The sequence below is a fragment of the Xenopus tropicalis genome, chromosome 3, assembly GCF_000004195.4.
Source record: "Xenopus tropicalis strain Nigerian chromosome 3, UCB_Xtro_10.0, whole genome shotgun sequence".
NCBI lineage: Eukaryota > Metazoa > Chordata > Amphibia > Anura > Pipidae > Xenopus > Xenopus tropicalis.
In genome coordinates, this window is record NC_030679.2 from 43,494,176 (window position 1) to 43,515,793 (window position 21,618).

General features: G+C 42.2%; 1 protein-coding gene across 1 annotated transcript; it reads right to left on the bottom strand.

Moving 5' to 3' along the window:
• Window positions 1-5,185: 5,185 nt before the first annotated feature.
• Window positions 5,186-17,412, bottom strand: atp6v0e1 (ATPase, H+ transporting, lysosomal 9kDa, V0 subunit e1). Its single transcript, NM_001171686.2, has 4 exons — window positions 17,191-17,412; window positions 15,507-15,554; window positions 6,370-6,491; window positions 5,186-5,749 (listed from the first exon to the last, which is right to left on the bottom strand). Exons 1-3 carry the CDS (start codon window positions 17,292-17,294, stop codon window positions 6,398-6,400), a joined length of 246 nt encoding a protein of 81 aa, NP_001165157.1. The 5' UTR covers window positions 17,295-17,412; the 3' UTR covers window positions 5,186-5,749; window positions 6,370-6,397.
• Between the last annotated feature and the right edge of the window lie 4,206 nt (window positions 17,413-21,618).

The window sequence follows — 21,618 nt, forward strand, 5'->3', positions numbered from 1 at the left end:
AAATGATGCTCCAGGCAGAAGCCAGAAAGCACATAACTGCTACATGTTAGATTTGATGTAGGGTACAAAAAATCTAGACTGTTAAATAAATGCATTTTTTTTTAAATACTTTATTTGGTTTATCCTGGATTGAGAAAAAGTATTTTACAGTGGCTTAAACCAAGATCTTGGCAGGGTAAAAAGCTAATTAGTGGGCCCCTTCAGCCCACTGCTCCCAATTAATTTGCCCTCACCCTACAATACACACATCTGGACTGATAACCCTAACTTGTACCTAACATTGTGACTTAGCCTTTTCTTCTCCTTTAAAAAGGTTGGTTACCTTTCAGTTAAGAGTGTGACATTCTAAGAAAATTTACATTTGGTCTTATTTTACATTTTGGTCTTGTTTATTTAATAATTTCAACTTTTGTTCAGAAACTTCAATACTTTTTCGCCTAACTCAAAGCTAGAAAGAGTCAGAAGAAGGCAAAAAAAATAAAAACTATAAAAAAAAAAAAAAAAGAACGTTGCTTAGAACTGGCCATTTTAGAACAAGCTTAGAGTAAACGTAAAGGTGAGCTACCCATGCCTCCCTATATTGACAACAAGGAAAAAAAGAAAAAACAATTGTTGCCAAGAGAGTATTCGAACGACAACAAAACATGAAAACATTCAAAAGAGATATTGCCACAAACATGGATTTATTAAAGGGGACCTGTCACCCTAAAAACTAATTTCAAATCCTTTTCTATCATGTTAGTTGAGTAAAATAAACATGCATTTGCCTAGGCGATATCTAGGAAGTGCTGAATAAGATACTGACAGCAGAAATAAAACTGTTGTTTTTTAAATATATTATAACATGTCTTTGCTTGCTCTTTATAATTTTGCCTTAAACGTATTTGCCCAGTGCTTTTACATTACCTCTCTGATCCCCCATGTTCCACTATGAGGGGGCTGCCATATTTGTGCAGCAGGAGGCCATTAGCATTAGAAGCTATAACTGACAGGCTGAGAAGGGACAGTCAGGTTCCCTAAACCTGAATGTTTTATGTAACAATTACTTACAAAAGTGAAACATTATCAACACAACCTATAGGTGACTTAATGTACACTAATATTTTAAAAAGTAGTTTTTTAGTGTCAGTATCACTTTAAACTAATTATGTATGGGGGCAGAGAGGCGAGGCAGGCAAAATATGATTGACAGCTCAGATTTTTAAATACATTTATAAATGAATTTACATAAGAGATATGAAGTTACTTGGTACTATTTTATATTGCAAGCTATTAGGATCAGTACTTTGTTTCATAACACATCATTTTGATTGTAAACTCTGATGAGCAGAGGCCTTTTTACCTCTTGTATCTGACAGTATTTGTATATAGTCTGTTTTTTTTTATATATGCACCTCTGTATTGCACAGCTCTGACACTGTTGGTGACTGTTATTACCAAAATAATAACAGTAATAATGATAATGTGATGTAGCTAGTACACACATGGGCAGACACAGACATGCATACAAGTGCCCACGATGCTTATGAAAGGGTCACTCTGAAGACTGCATGCTACCAGCCATTCTTGCAACCTGCTGGCTGTTTGTCAAATCTGAAGTGCTAACATATGGTATTTCTCAGGCCAGTGAAATAATAGCAGCACAAGCTACAATCATAGGACAATCTTTCAGAATAAGACTTCAGACTGTCAATAAATTACAGTTCAATAAGGGCTGGAGTGATACAGGCTGAAAAGTCCTACTGTAGCCATAACAGAACGGCTAATTTCTACTCCTTAATTTATAATCTGTGCTTTCTCTAGATGGTCTGTAATTAAACCGAGCAGAATTCTGGCAACATACCAGTTTGACCTTTTAAAGTATTCAGATGCTATAAGAATGGTTGCACAACTTCGGTATGTTTATCTTAAAAGTGCTTTTCCCCTAGATGAGTGAAATAAAATTAAACAAGTGCAAAAGAATGTAGATCACTAATTTCTGAGAAATTAGAGACAAAAAAAAAAAAATACCCAATCTAATGATTTATGTAAAGTTTCAGTTTTTACGATTTCTTCACACAGGGATGGCTTTAATATTGAAGTTAAACATATATGCATATATAGATTAGATCTATGCATACAGTGGCAAAAGTATACGGCCCCCTTGAACTTTTCCACATTTTGTCACATTACAGCCACAAACATGAATCAATTTTATTGGAATTCCACGTGAAAGACTAATACAAAGAAATAACTGCAAAGTGGGGTGTGCGTAATTATTCAGCCCCCTTTGGTCGGAGTGCAGTCAGCTGGGCATAGACATTGCCTGATGAGTGCTAATGACTAAATAGAGTGCACCTGTGTGTAATCTAATGTCAGTACAAATACAGCTGCTCTGTGACGGCCTCAGAGGTTGTCTAAGAGAATATTGGGAGCAGCAACACCATGAAGTCCAAAGAACACACCAGACAGGTCAGGGATAAAGTTATTGAGAAATTTAAAGCAGGCTTAGGCTACAAAAAGATTTCCAAAGCCTTGAACATCCCACGGAGCACTGTTCAAGCGATAATTCAGAAATGGAAGGAGTATGGCACAACTGTAAACCTACCAAGACAAGGCCGTCCACCTTAACTCACAGGCCGAACAAGGAGAGCGCTGATCAGAAATGCAGCCAAGAGGCCCATGGACGAGCTGCAGAGATCTACAGCTCAGGTGGGGGAATCTGTCCATAGAACAACTATTAGTCGTGCACTGCACAAAGTTGGCCTTTATGGAAGAGTGGCAAGAAGAAAGCCATTGTAGAAAACCATAAGAAGTCCCGTTTGCAGTTAGCCACAAGCCATGTGGGGGACACAGCAAACATGTGGAAGAAGGTGCTCTGGTCAGATGAGACCAAAATGGAACTTTTTGGCCAAAATGCAAAACGCTATGTGTGGCGGAAAACTAACACTGCACATCACTCTGAACACACCATCCCCACTGTCAAATATGGTGGTGGCAGCATCATGCTCTGGGGGTGCTTCTCTTCAGCAGGGACAGGGAAGCTGGTCAGAGTTGATGGGAAGATGGATGGAGCCAAATACAGGGCAATCTTGGAAGAAAACCTCTTGGAGTCTGCAAAAGACTTGAGACTGGGCGGAGGTTCACCTTCCAGCAGGACAACGACCCTAAACATAAAGCCAGGGCAATAATGGAATGGTTTAAAACAAAACATAACATGTTAGAATGGCCCAGTCAAAGTCCAGATCTAAATCCAATCGAGAATCTGTGGCAAGATCTGAAAACTGCTGTTCACAAACACTGTCCATCTAATCTGACTGAGCTGGAGCTGTTTTGCAAAGAAGAATGGGCAAGGATTTCAGTCTCTAGATGTGCAAAGCTGGTAGAGAGATACCCTAAAAGACTGGCAGCTGTAATTGCAGCAAAAGGTGATTCTACAAAGTATTGACTCAGGGGGCTGAATAATTACGCACACCCCACTTTGCAGTTATTTATTTGTAAAAAATGTTTGGAATCATGTATGATTTTCATTCCACTTCTCACTTGTACACCACTTTGTATTGGTCTTTCACGTGGAATTCCAATAAAATTGATTCATGTTTGTGGCTGTAATGTGACAAAATGTGGAAAAGTTTAAGGGGGTTTAAGGGGTAGTTCACCTTTAAATTCAATTTTACTATGACATAGGCAGTAATTTAGCTTTTTGTTCTGCAGCTCTCCAGTTTGGTTTTTCAACAGCTAACTGGTTGCTAGGGTCTTAGTTACCCTAGTAACCAGACAGTGCTTTGAATGAAAGGCTGGAATATAAAAAAAAGAGAAAAAAAGTGACAATAATAAAAAAAATTGTAGCCATAGTTGTTTTTGGCTGCAGGGGGTAAGTGACCCCCATTTAAAAGCTGAAAAGAGGCAGAAGAGAAAGGCAAATAATTAAACTATATATATAAAATAAATAAATAAAATAATGAAGATACAAAGTTGCTATAAACATAGTAAAAAAGTTAACTTAAGATGAACAACCCCTTAATTTTTTCTAATTAAAAAACTTTTCCATAGACAATAGTTTAGCAATTATACTTTATTAACTAACAGTTAGATAAGCAGCTTTGGACTTCCCCGCTATAGAAGGGGGTCAGTGATTCTTTTTCTCTGTAATAAGCAGTACCTTGTCTTTGATACCAACTTAGATATAATTAATCCTAATTGGAGGCAAAACAATTGGGTTTATTTAACGTTTATATTTTTGTAAACCTAGTATGGTGGTCCAAATTACCTTATACAAAACCCCAGGTAGGTTCAGAGCATTCTGGTTAACAGGTCCCATACCTTTACAAACAAATGACATGGTAAATACTAAAAGATAGCATAATTACAGGGAAATATACCATAGGAGTATGCTTTCTTATACCTATATATAGCGAATGAGGCCAAAGTAATCTTCCTGTTTGTGTTCATTCAAATGACTGGGTGAAGCCATGACCAAATCATGGCCTGTGTTGGTAAAATGGTGGAAGGTTTGGATAGATTTACAAAAACAGTACATTTAAACAGATATGGGAGTACTTTTTTTTTTTTTTTTTTTCAAAGGTGTTTATTTATTTATTTGTAACATAAAACAACATAAAACTTTGACATTGGTTCTACAAGCGTGTTCTTTTCATGCCAGAATGTAACGGTACATTGGGTTAAATAATCAGTAGTGTCCTACTCAAAATGGTGTTCAGATTCCTATCAAGAGGGGGAGGGGGAGGGGGAGGGTTTAGGATTACCAGTGGAGGTTCAAGTTCCCCAAAGAGGCCCCTGTGGCGTTATTCCATGGCTTCGACCCATGTTCCTCATACCTTATCATATTTTTGAGGGCATCCTCTTGCTATATAGGTGAGTTGTATCAGTGGTAGGAGGGCTTTAAGTAAATTGAGCCAGCTGGCAGTTGTTGGGCGAGAGTGTGCCATCCACTGAAAGAGGATAGTTTTGATATGGGAGTACTTTTAAGATACAATTATTGACCCTTACGCTGCTTCAGTGTCTTAGGAGTATTAAGAACAGAAAATTAACCCCAAAGAACACTGAAGCAGGGTACGTGTTATGCTAATATTCTCTAACTTATGTGCCAAAAGGTTCCAGACCAAAATATTAAACATCAACTTGCATTATTACAATTACTATTTTTCACATATGATGCAATCAATCTGCAGAAAAGAAAGAGCACTTTGTTTAACTTTGAACCACTTTTATTTTCATAAAAACAAAACATTTTCATCCATGGAATCAAAGGCACGCCGAGAGCTGAAATGGCAGTAAAGAGCAGTCAGAACGGAATGTACTTAACAGAAAATTGTGTGGAAGAAAAAAAAAAAAAAAACTAGAATCAAAATTCAATATAAATAAATAAGATGTTCTGTTTTCAGTGACTCTTTTAGTGCCGGAGGAAAGGAGATTGTAGACCTTTAGCACAATATGATTTAATTCACATATATTCCAATGAAACGCAATCCCTGTAGTTCACGTAATTAAACTATGAAATAAGGGGAATGTCTTTGCAATGTAAAATGATTTAATAAGAAGGGACCTAGAGACAGAAGCCTAAAATGACCTCCTCATCATAGAAAACGTAGATATTTAACAGAGCTCTCTGCAAGAAGGAACAATACTGTGTCTCTATGGAAGAAATGTACGGTTCCAGGAAAATGTCTTATAATACGAAGGTTAAGGCATTTTGTGAGAAAATTTGGTATTCAGCAAGTAGATTTAAGGCAATCTTTCAAACACTCCCCTGGAAAACAAAAATAAATAAATAAACCTTTATGCTAAGTGATCCTATTAAACATGATTATTCAAGATTACATATGTGATTGACAAACATATCTTGGTTTATACATCTATGTCTGATTTAGATCAGTGCTGTCCAACCTTCTTTATGCAATGGGCTACCTAGTTAATATGCCCCCTACACACATATGGTATACTAAATAAACAATGTTACACAGAGAAGTGAGGGAAACACTTTGGCAGGCTAGAGTGGTAAAAAATCTCTCAGAGGGACAGGCTTTTCTGTAGGCCTCAATTGACCAGCCCCAGCAAAACTATACAAGGAATGGATGCTAAATAAGTGTAATGTATTTCTAAAAATTGTTTAGGAAGATCCTTAAAAAATCAGTTTCAGTATGCTGCTTCTACAGAAACAAATATCTGCTGTGCTTGGCTACATATCACATGACTTCTCTTTAGGTAGGTGTAAAACACTATTTTTGCACCAGTGTTGCTTACATGTTGGCAATAATAAATTTTTATGGCAATGCTCATGTGTAAAAGGACAAGTAAAATATAAAACGTAAAAAAAAACAGCACCACCCTTTATTTGTGGTCTTATTCTTTTGTAGTGTGCAAGTTTACCTGGAAAACTCCAGAATGCAGTATTAACTCAGGGCCAGTGGTTTTTCAGGTAGTAAATAGTTTCAGAAGTCAACTGTGGTCCAAACAGAGGATTAAGCTGGGCCAGGATAGCAATTAGCCAACTGCAAAGCAAAAGCACAAGCCAAAAGAAGATTATCAAATGTCCTCAAGCTATTCAGCATTATTATTATATACACATGTACATATAGGCAAAAGAAGAAACCCTTAACACCACTGGAATTCTTCTTACAAGTGTTTTCAAAGATTATTTTCTTTTCAATAGACAAAAGAGCATGAAGTCAGTTTATGTACACATCATATTCCTTTTCCTTCATATTCACATTTATACATGAGTGGGAACTGGCAATCAATGTTGGCAGCCCCTAGTGTTGATACACTGCTAGAGCTGTTGCTCGGTTTGGAGAATTTTCATATTTATCTCAGCAGATGCCTGCAGTATGGCACCTCCCAATAATAAATATAAAATTAACTGTAAAGAGGGTAAATATGCTATACATGCTAGTAACAGATTATCTGCTATCTCCAAAATCATTTGGATTACATAAATTAAGTCTACTTAAAAAAAAATTAAAATCCAATAGGATTATTTTGCCACCATCTATATCTCCGACTTTGTGAATCAATTGTATTGAATCGAATTGTTTCTAGCTTCCAAACAGTGGAAACTTCCAGACATATATAAATGTCAAGAACGATCTGAGCCATGCGTGTGCCAGAGTGGGTACTGCCCAGGGCTGCAGTACCAGGGCTGTGGAGTCGGAAAAAAAATGAACCGACTCCGACTCCTAATTTAAATGGGAATAAAAAATAAATAAATAAAGCAAGTTTAAATGTCCCAATTCACAAACAGTCATAATTAATTACTTCTCTGCTATAAGAATAAAGCCCAATGCACGCAGTGCATAAACGAACACGTTGAGTGACCATGAAGCTTTTCATTGACTGTATGCTTCACTAAATGGGACGTAACACACAGTTAAGGTGCGGCAGCTCCACTACGTCATGTTCCTCTGTTACAGGGAACACAATGCCCACTGTGAACCTAGCCTAACTCTCACTGATAACTAATTAAGTAAAAAAAATTTGCAGGACTAGAAATACTTGTATACGTGAAGGGAATGGATAGTCAATAGTTTAAGACTGAAGCTTTTAAACATTTGAAAAACTGCTGTAATTCAGCTGTAATGTTAGCTTAAACTTTAAACATGACTATGGGATTCTAGGGAAATCATTAGGAGTAGGAGTATAGATAAAATTGTCTATCAGTTTATTATCAGTTCAGTTGTGTTTTAAGTGCCCCTTCCCCCCTGCCCCTTCCTGGATGTATAAAATACATTAGCACAGTGCTGTCCAACTTCTGCGGTGCTGAGGGACGGAGTTTCTCGCGCATACATGGTGGAGGGCCGCTAATGGAAGCCAGTTTTGACCACTCCCCCTTTTAAACCACACCCACTTCAAACCACACCCATTTTATCACAATGGTGGTAGTGCAGCAAAAACCCAAAGGCTTGGTCCTCACTGCAGGGATATCAACCATCATTCATATGTGAAAACATTATATTATGTCATATTAAGACACACCCTAAAATCCATATGACTCCTCCTCCCCTGTGGATAGCACAGCAACCCCCAGCATATAATTACACACCTTAGGGACCATTTAATGGCTATTTCCAACTGCAAACAAACTCCCAGAACAAACCCCTGCCAGGTTCACCTCCCACAGGCAGCATAGGGTAGAAAGAGTATATGGCACACACAGGCAGCACTCTGCCTGCCCTACGCTACCTGTGTGTGTCATACTCTGCCTGCCCTATGATGCTGTGTCTGCCCTATGCTGCCTGTGTGCCATACTCTGCCTGCCCTATGCTGCCTGTGTGCCATACTCTGCCTGCCCTATGCTGCCTGTGTGCCATACTCTCCCTGCCCTATGCTGCCTGTGTGTGCCATACTCTCCCTGTCCTATGCTGCCTGTGTGTGCCATACTCTCCCTGCCATATGCTGCCTGTGTGTGCCATACTCTCCCTGCCCTATGCTGCCTGTGTGTGCCATACTCTCCCTGCCCTACGCTGCCTGTGTGTGCCATACTCTCCCTGCCCTACGCTGCCTGTGTGTGCCATACTCTGCCCTACCCTGCCTGTGTGTGCCATACTCTGCCCTACCCTGCCTGTGTGTGCCATACTCTGCCCTACCCTGCCTGTGTGTGCCATACTCTGCCCTACCCTGCCTGTGTGTGCCATACTCTGCCCTACCCTGCCTGTGTGTGCCATACTCTGCCCTACCCTGCCTGTGTGTGCCATACCCTGCCTGTGTGTGCCATACTCTGCCTACCATTTGCTGCCTGTGTGTGCCATACTCTTCCCTACCCTGCCTGTGTGTGCCATACTCTCCCTGTCCTATGCTGCCTGTGTGTGCCATACTCTCCCTGCCATATGCTGCCTGTGTGTGCCATACTCTCCCTGCCCTATGCTGCCTGTGTGTGCCATACTCTCCCTGCCCTACGCTGCCTGTGTGTGCCATACTCTCCCTGCCCTACGCTGCCTGTGTGTGCCATACTCTGCCCTACCCTGCCTGTGTGTGCCATACTCTGCCCTACCCTGCCTGTGTGTGCCATACTCTGCCCTACCCTGCCTGTGTGTGCCATACTCTGCCCTACCCTGCCTGTGTGTGCCATACTCTGCCCTACCCTGCCTGTGTGTGCCATACTCTGCCCTACCCTGCCTGTGTGTGCCATACCCTGCCTGTGTGTGCCATACTCTGCCTACCATTTGCTGCCTGTGTGTGCCATACTCTTCCCTACCCTGCCTGTGTGTGCCATACTCTCCCTGCCATATGCTGCCTGTGTGTGCCATATTCTGCCCTACCCTGCCTGTGTGTGCCATACTCTGCCTGCCATATGCTGCCTGTGTGTGCCATTACTCTCCCTGCCCTATGCTGCCTGTTTGTGCCATACCCTCCCTGCCCTATGCTGCCTATATGTGCCATACTCTGCCTACCCTATGCTGCCTACACACAGGCAGCATAGACCAGGCAGTACATACAATGTCTGAGGTGTGAACAGACGAACAATGTGGGTGATTACAGCCTGAGCAGGAGGTGTGAACAATGCAGGGGGTGAACAATGCATAGATTAAAAGGTGTGAACAGTACAGGGGGTTAGATGTTTAAACAATACAGAGGGATTACAGCCTGAATCTGTGGTAAGAACCATGCAGTTAATCTCAGTACTGATACCATTTAAAGTTTACACAAGTCTAAACCATCAAAGCAGCCAGACAGGTGGGGGGCCACACAGAGGGGGGCCCGCGGGCCGCCAGTTGGACAGCACTGCATTATCATATTAAAAACAGAGGAGTCGGAGTCGTGGAGTCGGAAGTATCAGAAACTGAGGAGTCGGAAAATTTATCTACCGACTCCACAGCCCTGTGCAGTACAACAGCTTCATGCAATATAAATGAAGGCTCTTCAAAGCCCTGACTTGCTCTTCCCTAGATCAGGGTGCACCCCTAGAGAGTGGCATTTTTTTTTTGCCTGCTTGTGTGTCCAGAGCACCTTTGAACTCTGGGTGGCTCTGTTGATGCAGGGCAGGACTGCACATGGCCAGTTCAAAAAAGGTGTATATATTAGTCGGTGCACACAGCGTAGCATTGCTCAGTGGTATGTTTTGTTCTTTAAGGGCTCTGGCACACGGGGAGATTAGTCGCCCGCGACAAATCTCCCTGTTCGCGGGCGACTAATCTCCCCGAGTTGCCATCAGTTGCCATTCCACCGGCGAAAATGTAAGTCGCTGGTGGGATGGCACACGCGGCGGCGCGATTTCAGCAAATCGCTGAAAATGCCTCGCGAGGCAACTTCGGCGATTTGCCAAAATCGCCTGCGCAGCGTGTACCATCCCACCGGCGACTTACATGTTCGCCGGTGGGATGGTAGTTCGGGGAGATTAGTCGCCCGTGACAAGGGAGATTTGTCGCAGGCGGCTAATCTCCCCGTGTGCCAGAGCCCTAAAAGGGATTCTGTCATGATTTTTATGGTGTACTTTTCATTTCTAAATTACACTGTTTACATAGCATATAATTCACTCTACCATTTAAGATTTTATTCTTGAACCAATAAATGTATTTTTATTTGTTGTAATATTGGTGTGTAGGCATCCATCTCAGTGCATTGTGCCTGAGTCTGAGCTTTTAGAAAGAGCCAGCCCTACACATTAGAACTGCTTTCAGATAACCTATTGTTTCTCCTACCCACATGTAACCCCTAAGATGGTTTTGGATTTCTAACAATTAAATGCTGATCTGATCAACTGGGAGCTGCTATCTTGCTACCCTCCCATTGTTCTGCTGATTGGCTGCTGAGGAGAAGGGAGGTGAGTGATATCACTCCAACTTGCAGCGCAGCAGTAAAGTGTGACTGAAGTTTACCAGAGCACATGGCTGTAGCACCCTGGGAAATAAAGAATGTGGATAACCCCATGAGAAATTTCAAAATTAAATATAAAAAAAATCTGTGTTTTTGAAAAACAGATTTCAATACAGGATTCTGCTAGAGAAGCTCTATTAACTGAATCATTTTGAAAAAAAAAAAAACGTTTTCCCATGACAGTATTCCTTTAAAATCCTTTTTAAAAACGACACAAACGTAGCACCACAGTCTGTGTGACGCAGAAGGGTTCTGTACACCTGGAGTCAGTTCCTTTATGAACAACACTGGCCCCTACTAGTATAATTAGCTTACCAAACTGTGCCAAATAAATAGCCAAATAGGAAGGTACCTCTGTTTCTTAAGACTGAATATTAAGTGCATATATTGTGCATTTCTCTTTCACATTGCTGTCAGCTGTACAGTGCTGTCTATATTGTTGGCACACAACAAATACATATATATAGGCAGACATGCATGAAAAAAGATGACATGGGGTTAAAGACTAACAAAAAGAAGAGATTTCCCAGCAGGTTTGCACACAGCACTTTTCCCACCCTCTTGTTTGTAGCATTGCAGAGTTTCAAAGGCAAAAAAAAAAATCCAAGCTGAAGACTGCAGAACTGCTGGCACGAATAAGGTTATATAATACTGCCCCAGAAACCTCAGCAATTACTTATAACAGGCCCCGCCATGCCCTCCAGGGTAACACAACATTAAGGAGCTGCTGGGCTTAGGACCAAATATAAAGAATCTGCTGTTTGGTGAATGAAAAAAAAAAAAAAAATCTTTGTTTATTAGAGGCGAACAAGCAGACAAGGAAGTGTGCAAATACACCAGGGTAGGATGGCTGTGGAATTCTCACACTCTGCCTCCAACTGTGATCCTTTTAGCCTTTGTAATAAAGCAGAATCACTCTGGTCCCAGTGTATAAGAGTTACATTGTGGATTTACAGTTGCTATAGACTGGTTACTTAACGGCACAGCCTGTAGAACTGAATTGAGGAAGCGTCCCCTTTACAATAGAATGTGTGGAAGAATAATAATTAGCAGCCTCCCTCTGGGGGTAAGGGATTTGATCTAAATAGTAATTAAACCAAAATGAATGGAAAAACACAGGGGTCATAACGATTGAGGAGGAGCATGCCATTAATAAGAGGCGGGAAGGCTGGATGCAAAATGCAGCCCAGTGGGAAGGCTTCCCAGGCAATTCTGAGCATAAAGGAAAAACCCACATTCTCAAGGTATGGGAAAACTCAGGCCTTTGTTTCTCCAGCATTAGCCTGTTATGATTAGGTAAGAGAGGCAGCAAACAACACTTAGGCATTTTGTGAGGAGAAAAGAAGAGAATGCTTTCATAATTGGAAACAGAATAAGCAGAAACAACATTGCAAAAAAAACAAAACAGGATTTTAAAACACAAAGGCATTATGTATAGCAGTATTCTAATGTGACCTGACTATATAAAGCTATGAACTACAGTTATATCTACAGATTAGTGTCTGAACTGTGTGGTAACTGTCAGACCCATTAGTCACCCTGACCACTGCCCTGGACCCTATATTTGCCCAACCAGCAAATCATACAATAAAGACAGCAAATTAATTAATCATCAATACCCTAATAAGAACCTTCTGGACAACAGAGTAACAGCAATTGATCTGCAGAAATCTTAAATCCTCTTTTGGCAGCCATTGCTAAGGACGTTGCCCCACCCCTGCTATGGATGCGCCAAATATCTCATCCAAAATTCAGGACTGAATTCAAATAAATTACTCAAATCTTAGGGTAATGGCACACAGGACTTATTGTGCTGTCACCTGTGCTAAAATGCAATGTTAAAGTTGGCGTCAGAAGCAATTTTGGGTACTTGTTACCGACTCCAACTCCTAATAAATTTAAATTGTAATTTAATGTAAGGTAATAGTCATAAAGTACTTTACTGCTGTAAATAAATTTAAAAAAAATCATTTTTTTTTGTTTTTTGTTTCAACTTTAGGTTTAAGGAATGTTGTTTCTTTAAGAAATAAAATGAAACAATGACAAAGGCTTAAGGTCCCTTGGACCGATTCGGCAGCTAATCGGCCCGTGTATTGGCATAACAGAGCGGCCTGGCCGACTGATATCTGGCCTGAAATTGGCCAGATCTTGATCGGCCAAACGATCGGATTATTTTTTTTTTAAGTTACTTGCTACCCGATATCGCCCACCCGTAGGTGGGGATATCGGGTGAAGATCCGCTCGCTTGGCGATCTTATAGTGTATGGGCACCTTTAGTTATAGATTTAGGTCCAAACTTGAACAGTATCCTCATTCATGTTGGCAGTGACAGGCCTGGATGGCCAATAGGGCAGTGGGTCAGCTTCCTAGCCAGTAGTTTTATGGTTTGTTCCCAAACGCAGAAACAATCTTCATACAGCTTTAAAATTGCTGAGCTTTGGCAGTGATGAAATGGCTTGTATGTTGTGTTGTTTCAATCAACATTGAACATACATGAGTATATTTAAAACATAGGTTTTAGGTACCATAAACTGAAGTCGCAGACAAAAGATTTATGTACCAACTACACACCCATGAGTTCAGAGACTTCAAATACTCAAACAGCTCTGCAAAGGCCAAATATAAATCACCAGTTAATAAAAGCCTACAGCAGCCCCTCTGGCATCTTAGAGTTTTCAAACAGCCAGTCCAAGCCTAACCCCCAGGTAATAAAAGACATTAACTTAGTATAAATTATTCTGGACTATAGTTTACCATTAAAGGGCATAATGTCATTGCAAACATAGAACACAATCACTCATTGTTCACTCATATGTTGCCCTGGACCCATGCTTATCACGTGTGGTGTCAATGTATTTTCTATGGCACCAACCTATTATTTTTTAAAAAACTACCCATGGCATATAGTGGGCATTTAAACAGTCTCCGGTTGCTCACTAAGGGCTCTGGCACACGGGGAGATTAGTCGCCCGCGGCAAAACTCCCTGTTCGCGGGCGACTAATCTCCCCGAGTTGCCTACCCCTGCCATCCCACCGGCGAACATGTAAGTCATATTATGTTCCTGGGGGCACTTTTTTGGTTGCACTACGGTATCAGACCATGAAATGTATAAAAGTATTACCTGAAAACCTCATGGGATTTTGTATTTTCAAAATAAAGTATGAGTATTATCAATACAAATCTGCTTGCCATGCTTACTGGGTTCATCACTAAGAACTAAGGTGCTGTTCTATGTACATCACAACTAAGTATGTGTACACAAAATACACATTAAATAGCCTGTGTTAAATAAAGGACAACAGTGTTTACCCATAAACTAAGGGCCTTTTGAGAAACAGCCAGAATGAGACAGGAATTTCTTGAACAATTCAGTTAGGTCAAGCCAAGAGTTAATAGAACACAGTGTAGAAATACTACTATACTGACCTCACCTATATACCATTTTGGAGTCAACTCTGGTTCTATGCCTTACAAAGCAGTCAAACCAATGTCATTTTTAGAACATTTAGTAAGTAATCAGACTTTCTGGCTTTTGGGTCCCTTTGCTTTGCACAAAATAGATATGTCAAATAAAAATGTTAAATGTATACTAGAAAGTTGCTTAGATTTACATCTGAAAAAGGATTTGAATACAAGAATTACAATGTTAATCTGTATCAAACATTATTCAGAATCGTTGATTCCACTGAACAAGGTGATGTGTTATCAGTAGATTTATTTTTTACTTAGAAGGCATCTAACCCCAAAATATAAACTGATACTTGTATTTTAAGCCTGCTAATACCAGAATTTTGGCTCAACTGCGGCAGCAACCCAAGGGTTAACGGAATCCAGAAAGTGAATAGACAGTAAGGGCAAAGACAAACGGTGATTAGTTGAAGGGACTAATCACTACATTGCTATAACAATGCATGCAGCATATATCAGACGCGGCGACCTTTAAGTTTGCGTGTGGAAATAGCCATTGTGGCAATCAGATTTTTAAAAACTGTGGAGACTAATCGCATCATTTGTCTTCGCACTTAGGGTAGCTGACACTCAAGACACACTGTCGAGTTGAAAGCCTTGCCTAGCAGTAAAAACTGTCTAAAACTGCTTACATCCCATAAACCACTAAAAATATGACTATAATTGCAATATGTAAAAATTCTCAGAAGACCACTGTGAATAGGTTTGCTTTTATTCATTACTTGCGGTTAGTTCCCCTTTAAGTACTCAATAAGGCAATAATCAACAGCAAAAATATATGCATTTAGATGAGCAGTATACACCAATATAATTCTTTCTTAATGAGCAAAAAAAAAAATCTGCCTTTGTGATTTAAAAAAAAAAATCCATAATCCTACTGCAATTTATTATAAAGCAGCTGAGGATTGTTTTTTTTCTGTGTACACTGTAATGAAATAATGTGGCTCCATCTCAGTCTATGGCGCAGGCCCATGCTCCAAGGAATGTTCAAGACAGCAAGTCTTTCTGAATTCTTAAGTATTATAGAATTGAAAAAAGGAGAGTTTTTTTTTATATTTGTATGATAATTGGACTTTGCCTGAATATGGTCAGTTTGACTAAATACTTTTTGTTTCCCCTTGGTGTTAAGTAGTTAATAATGCCTGCTTGATAGCCATCTGCCTGTACACACAGGGCGGGGTAAAAAAGCCAGACTAGGCTGGCTGACAATAAGATTGTTTATACTCACAACAGATAGCAGCATACTGAGCACGTAACCAACATGGTATTGATGACCCTGAAACAAAAGGGAGAACTTTTAGAGACACATAACGTCATCAACTACTATAGCCAGTGGTCACTGTAATACAATATTTTGCCACCAACTTGTCTTCTGTCCGACACATAACGCTTATTATACAGTATTATATTTGTATTTTTTAGAACACATACTTGATGCACAATACAGTACAAAAAAATAAAACACATACTGTATTAATGAATGACTTAAAATGTTGCACTTTTAACTTTTAGGGTGAAGACACACGGAGCTACTTGCCATGGCTATAAAAATAGACAATCGATAATGTACTGATTATTGTCTCTACGTGTGTTTTAGCAGAGGCCATTCTCAGTATTGTTTTTGGCAGGGTATTTTCTGGCATTTTGTATCTGCCTCCAAGTAGCTCTGCATGTTTTCGCCCTAAAGCCCTAATGCAGAAACTTAAGTGCTGTATGACACAAATGATACATTATATGATCTTTTTTCCTATCTACCTGAGATTCTGTTATCTTACAACTGATTTCTGGGCTTTCATTACAGACAGAATGGCAAGAGTGTGCCCTTGAGTTGCCCTCCAAACACAGTGCATCACTGATACAGGAACAACTCCTTCTATATTTATATTTATAAGCACAAGATTCCAATGAAAATGATAGCTTTGGACAACAATAATAATGCCAGTTAGTAGGAATTGATAGACACTCCTTTGCCTTCAGGGGTATGGGGAAGACAAGCCATAAGCAGAATCAGTTACAAAATGCACAGGAAAAGCAGAAGTTATCAGACTTCTTTTTTTCCAGTTTGTCATAAGATCACACAGGACTGTGCAAACCGGCATGACAGCCTCAGGCATGGAACAGGTTAAACCAAATTATGGCAATAAACATAGTAACAAGAGACATATCAAATTTTTACTTAAGTGTAAGATACTAAAGCACACACTTTTGGTTATAATGTAAAATGCATGGATCAAACTTGCAATTAACTAGACAGGCTAGAAAACAATATTAAAGATGGGCAACATTTAGCTATTATGGGGCTAAAGAGCATTGCAAATGAAATCTTAACTGTGGTTCTTAAGGGGATCTAAACCTAAACAGAAATTAATGTCATTGCTATTGTTAAATGGCACTTTTGCAATTTGCCTATATTTTTTGTTTTTAATGTTTTAGCAGCTTTATACTGCAGGCAGTATGCTCCACAGCTCTTGCAGAGTGACATTAACTATGTGCTGCATAATCAGTTAATCCTGACATCCTGACTCTAAAAAAGAGCTGTTGAGCTGAAAGTCTACATTAAAGCAGTCTAAAACGGATGGTATCTCAGGAACCACTAAAAACAGAAAAGTATGAGAAAGTTTACATTTATTTTCTGTTTACATTCTCTCAATATCTTTTAATACAAATGTATTCACTTAAAGCTCCCAGCATTCCAGGTCAGTCTCGCACAGTTGCACTGCAGTAAAGATGATTTAAGGAAGTACAGGCTCCTTGGCATATTAGCTGAGGCTACAGCCCGCAAGGAATACTTAAACCAAGTGCCATTTTTAATTACAAGTTGGTTGATGTAATTAGCCTCCAGTCAAGTTTGATGGCGAAAAACCAAAGCAAAAGTCTAAAATAGTCTGCTCTAAGTATTAATCAAAACTCACCCCCTGTTCGGTCCCTTCGGTATAAACCATGGCAAAATAGCGCCGATAAAGCCCCAGAACACGGTCATGACGATGATAGGCACAGTCAAACCAGAGTACGCCATGATTATTCACACAAGAAACACTCCTACTGGTGTTACAGCAACTCCGTAAGAACTAAAGTTCTGCCTGCAAGTCATGTGACAGCTCAGCCATCAGGTGACGGGCACCAAAGCCTCGCCCTCTTCTGTGACGTGGCGAAGCAGAGAGTCCGTCACGTGACGTGTAAAAATTTCTGAAGCTTTGGGTTCACACCTGACTTGTGCTTGTAAAGCTGATAATAAGGGAAATACAGCAGTACAAAATGAGAAGCTGTTATCATGAAAGGTATTTCCTAAAGGGTTTGTGAGTACTGTTTACACCTTATTTTCCCCTACACGCAAGCGCAAATGAGGACGTAAATAGGTCATATAGTTACAGATTTGTATCTATTCCAACATGTGTCAATACGGCAGGGGGATTCTATATATATGGTTTAGAATAACTAATGAGGAGAAGAGCAAGGAGTGTAAAAAGAAATGGCTCAAATACAGCTACCCAACCTGTGGCCTTCCTCATGTCTCAGCAGAATAAAACTCCCAGATATTGTGAGATCAGTTCAAGTAATTATTAGAGATTGTTGGAAGAACGTCACTGTGCTCTACCTAGGGGCCGATTTACTAATCCACGAATGGATCGAAAGCGGCCGAATGCATTTTTTTTGTAATGATCGGTATTTTGCGATTTTTTTCGTCGCCGTCGCAACTTTTTCGGAAATTGACGCAACTTTTACATAGCCGTTACGACTTGCGCAAATTGTCGCGACTTTTTCGTAGTCGTCGCGAACAAATCGGAAAGGTTTGCCCGCCGTTTACTAGCGCTCAATACGAAAAAGTTGCGACAATTTGCGCAAGTTGTAACGGCTACGAAAAAGTCGCGACAATGGCTACGAAAAAGTCGCAACAATTCACGAAAAAGTCGCGACAATGGCTACGAAAAAGTCGCAACAATTCACGAAAAAGTCGCGACGGCGCCCAAAAAATCTCACAAAAGTCACAAAATGTTAGTTTCCAATCCGATTTTTTCCCATTTGGGATTCGGATTCGTGGATTAGTAAATCAGCCCCCTAGAGTTGCCACGCCTGGTTCTGAGCTCTTATACTCCCCAAAGTCGAGTTTTAACAAGTCCAACTTTATATTTTTCATTTTATTTAAAAAGACATAAACACAAGTGTAGCTCTGTAACCATATCTACAGTAAAACAATTACAACTAGTTAATTATGAAAGCTTCCAGGAAGGGACTGTATCTGTAATATAGTATATATAGTAGGGAGAGATGGTGCTTATAGTAGCAGTGGGATAATAGTCTCTGGGAAGGGACTGGGGCTGTGGGATAGCAGGTATAGTAGGGAGAGATGGTGCCTATAGTAGCAGTGGGGGGATAATAGCCTCTGGGAAGGGACTGTGGGATAGCAGGTATAGTAGGGAGAGATGGTGCCTATAGTAGCAGTGGGGGGATAATAGCCTCTGGGAAGGGACTGTGGGATAGCAGGTATAGTAGGGAGAGATGGTGCCTATAGTAGCAGTGGGATAATAGCCTCTGGGAAGGGACTGTGGGATAGCAGGTATAGTAGGGAGAGATGGTGTCTATAGTAGCAGTGGGATAATAGCCTCTGGGAAGGGACTGTGGCTGTGGGATAGCAGGTATAGTAGGGAGAGATGGTGCCTATAGTAGCAGTGGGGGGATAATAGCCTCTGGAAAGGGACTGTGGCTGTGGGATAGCAGGTATAGTAGGGAGCAGGGCCGCCATCAGGGGGGCACAGGGGGTACGACCGTCCCGGGCCCGGGCATTTTTAGCTGTAAAGGGGGCCCGGCCGCGCCAGAGTTTCCGGGCCCCCTTTCATCAAGCCCGGCCCGGGCCCAATCTTCAGTTGCGTCTTCCTCTACGTGCCGCGGCTCTCTGCTGCATCCTCGCTTTTATAAGGTTGCGCCCGTGCGTACTGACGTCACACGCACGGAGCACAACCTTATAAAAGCACAGAAGCAGCTGGGAGCCGCGGCACAGAGAGGAGGACATCATGGGAGCAGGACGCTGCTGGGAGGAAATTGAAGGTGCTTGGGGCCCTGGGGGAAGCTGAAGGATGCCCTGGGGGAAGCTGAAGGATGCCCTGGTGGAAGATGAAGGATGCCCTGGTGGAAGATGAAGGATGCTTTGGGGGGGGGGCCCTGGTGGAAGATGAAGGATGCTTTGAGGGGGGGCCCTGGTGGAAGATGAAGGATGCTTTGGGGGGGTGCCCTGGTGGAAGATAAAGGATGCTTTGGGGGGGTGCCCTGGTGGAAGATGAAGGATGCTTTGGGGGGGGGGCCCTGGTGGAAGATGAAGGATGCTTGGGGGGGGGCCCTGGTGGAAAATGAAGGATGCTTGGGGGGGGGCCCTGGTGGAAGATGAAGGATGCTTGGGGGGGGCCCTGGTGGAAGATGAAGGATGCTTGGGGGGGGCCCTGGTGGAAGATGAAGGATGCTTGGGGGGGGGGCCCTGGTGGAAGATGAAGGATGCTTGGGGGGGGGGGGCTGGTGGAAGATGAAGGATGCTTGGGGGGGGGGCTGGTGGAAGATGAAGGATGCTTGGGGGGGCCCTGGTGGAAGATGAAGGATGCTTTGGGGGGGGGGGCCCTGGTGGAAGATGCAGGATGCTTGGGGGGGGGGGCCCTGGTGGAAGATGAAGGATGCTTTGGGGGGGGGGGGGCCCTGGTGGAAGATGAAGGATGCTTGGGGTGGGGGGGCCCTGGTGGAAGATGAAGGATGCTTGGGGGGGGGCCCTGGTGGAAGATGAAGGATGCTTGGGGGGGGGCCCTGGTGGAAGATGAAGGATGCTTGGGGGGGGCCCTGGTGGAAGATGAAGGATGCTTGGGGGGGGCCTGGTGGAAGATGAAGGATGCTTGGGGGGGGCCCTTGGGGAAGCTGAAGGATGCTTGGGGGGGCCGGAGGATGCTGGGGGTGCCCTGCGGTATGTGTAATTTGGGGGAGGACCACTGATGTTTTAGGGGGCCCTGGGCTGGCTAGCAATGATTTAGGGGGTACCTGCCCTGGCACCAATGCAAAACGTAACCCCTGGCTACCAATGTCTGTATGTCTTTTGTATTGATGGGGGTGTGTGGGAGGGGCCATTGGGGGTGTGGGAGGAGGGGGGCCCAGAAAATTTTTTTGTGAGGGGCCCCGTGATTTCTGATGGCGGCCCTGGTAGGGAGAGATGGTGCCTATAGTAGCAGTGGGATAATAGCCTCTGGGAAGGGACTGTGGCTGTGGGATAGCAGGTATAGTAGGGTGAGATGGTGCCTATAGTAGCAGTGGGATAATAGTCTCTGGGAAGGGACTGTGGCTGTGGGATAGCAGGTACAGTAGGGAGAGATGGTGCCTATAGTAGCAGTAGGGATAATAGCCTCTGGAAAGGGACTGTGGCTGTGGGATAGCAGGTATAGTAGGGAGAGATGGTGCCTATAGTAGCAGTGGGATTATAGCCTCTGGGAAGGGACTGTGGGATAGCAGGTATAGTAGGGAGAGATGATGCCTATTGTAGCAGTGGGATAATAGTTTACTTTCTGCAAAGGGACTGTGGCTGTGGAATAGCAGGTATAGTAGGGAGAGATGGTGCCTATAGTAGCAGTGGGGATAACAGACTCTGGGAAGGGACTGCGGTTGTGGGATAGCAAGTATAGTAGGGAGAGATGGTGCCTATAGTAGCAGTGGGGGAATAATAGTCTCTGGGAAGGGACTGGCTGTTGGATAGCTGGTATAGTAGGAAAGATGGTGCCTATAGTAGCAGTAGGGATAATAGCCTCTGGGAAGGGACTGTGGCTGTGGGATAGCAGGTATAGTAGGGAGAGATAGTGCCTATAGTAGCAGTGGGGGGGATAATAGCCTCTGGGAAGGGACTGTGGCTGTGGGCTAGCAGGTATAGTAGGGAGAGATAGTGCCTATAGTAGCAGTGGGATTATAGCCTCTGGGAAGGGACTGTGGTTGTGAGATAGCAGAAATAGTAAGATGGTGTGTAACAATGGGCTTAGAAATCATTGGTGTGGGTTTGTAGGTAAAGTATGACAAACAGTAACACTATTGCAGTACATCATTTCTGTCCCTTGCTGAGGGTTGCTAGAGCTCAACTTTTCTTAATCGTGAGCTACAGTCAAATGTAAAAAGAGCAACACAAGCACCATAAAAGTTCATGGAGGTGCCTAATAAGGGCTAAGATTGACTATTAGGTAGCCTCTATGCACACTATTAGCTTACAGGGTGCTTTATCTGGTAGTAAATCTTGTTTTTATTCAACCAAAACTTCAAAAATAACTACCTGGATTGGGGGCACTGAGAGCAACATCCAAGGGATTGGTGAGCAACATGTTGCTCACGAG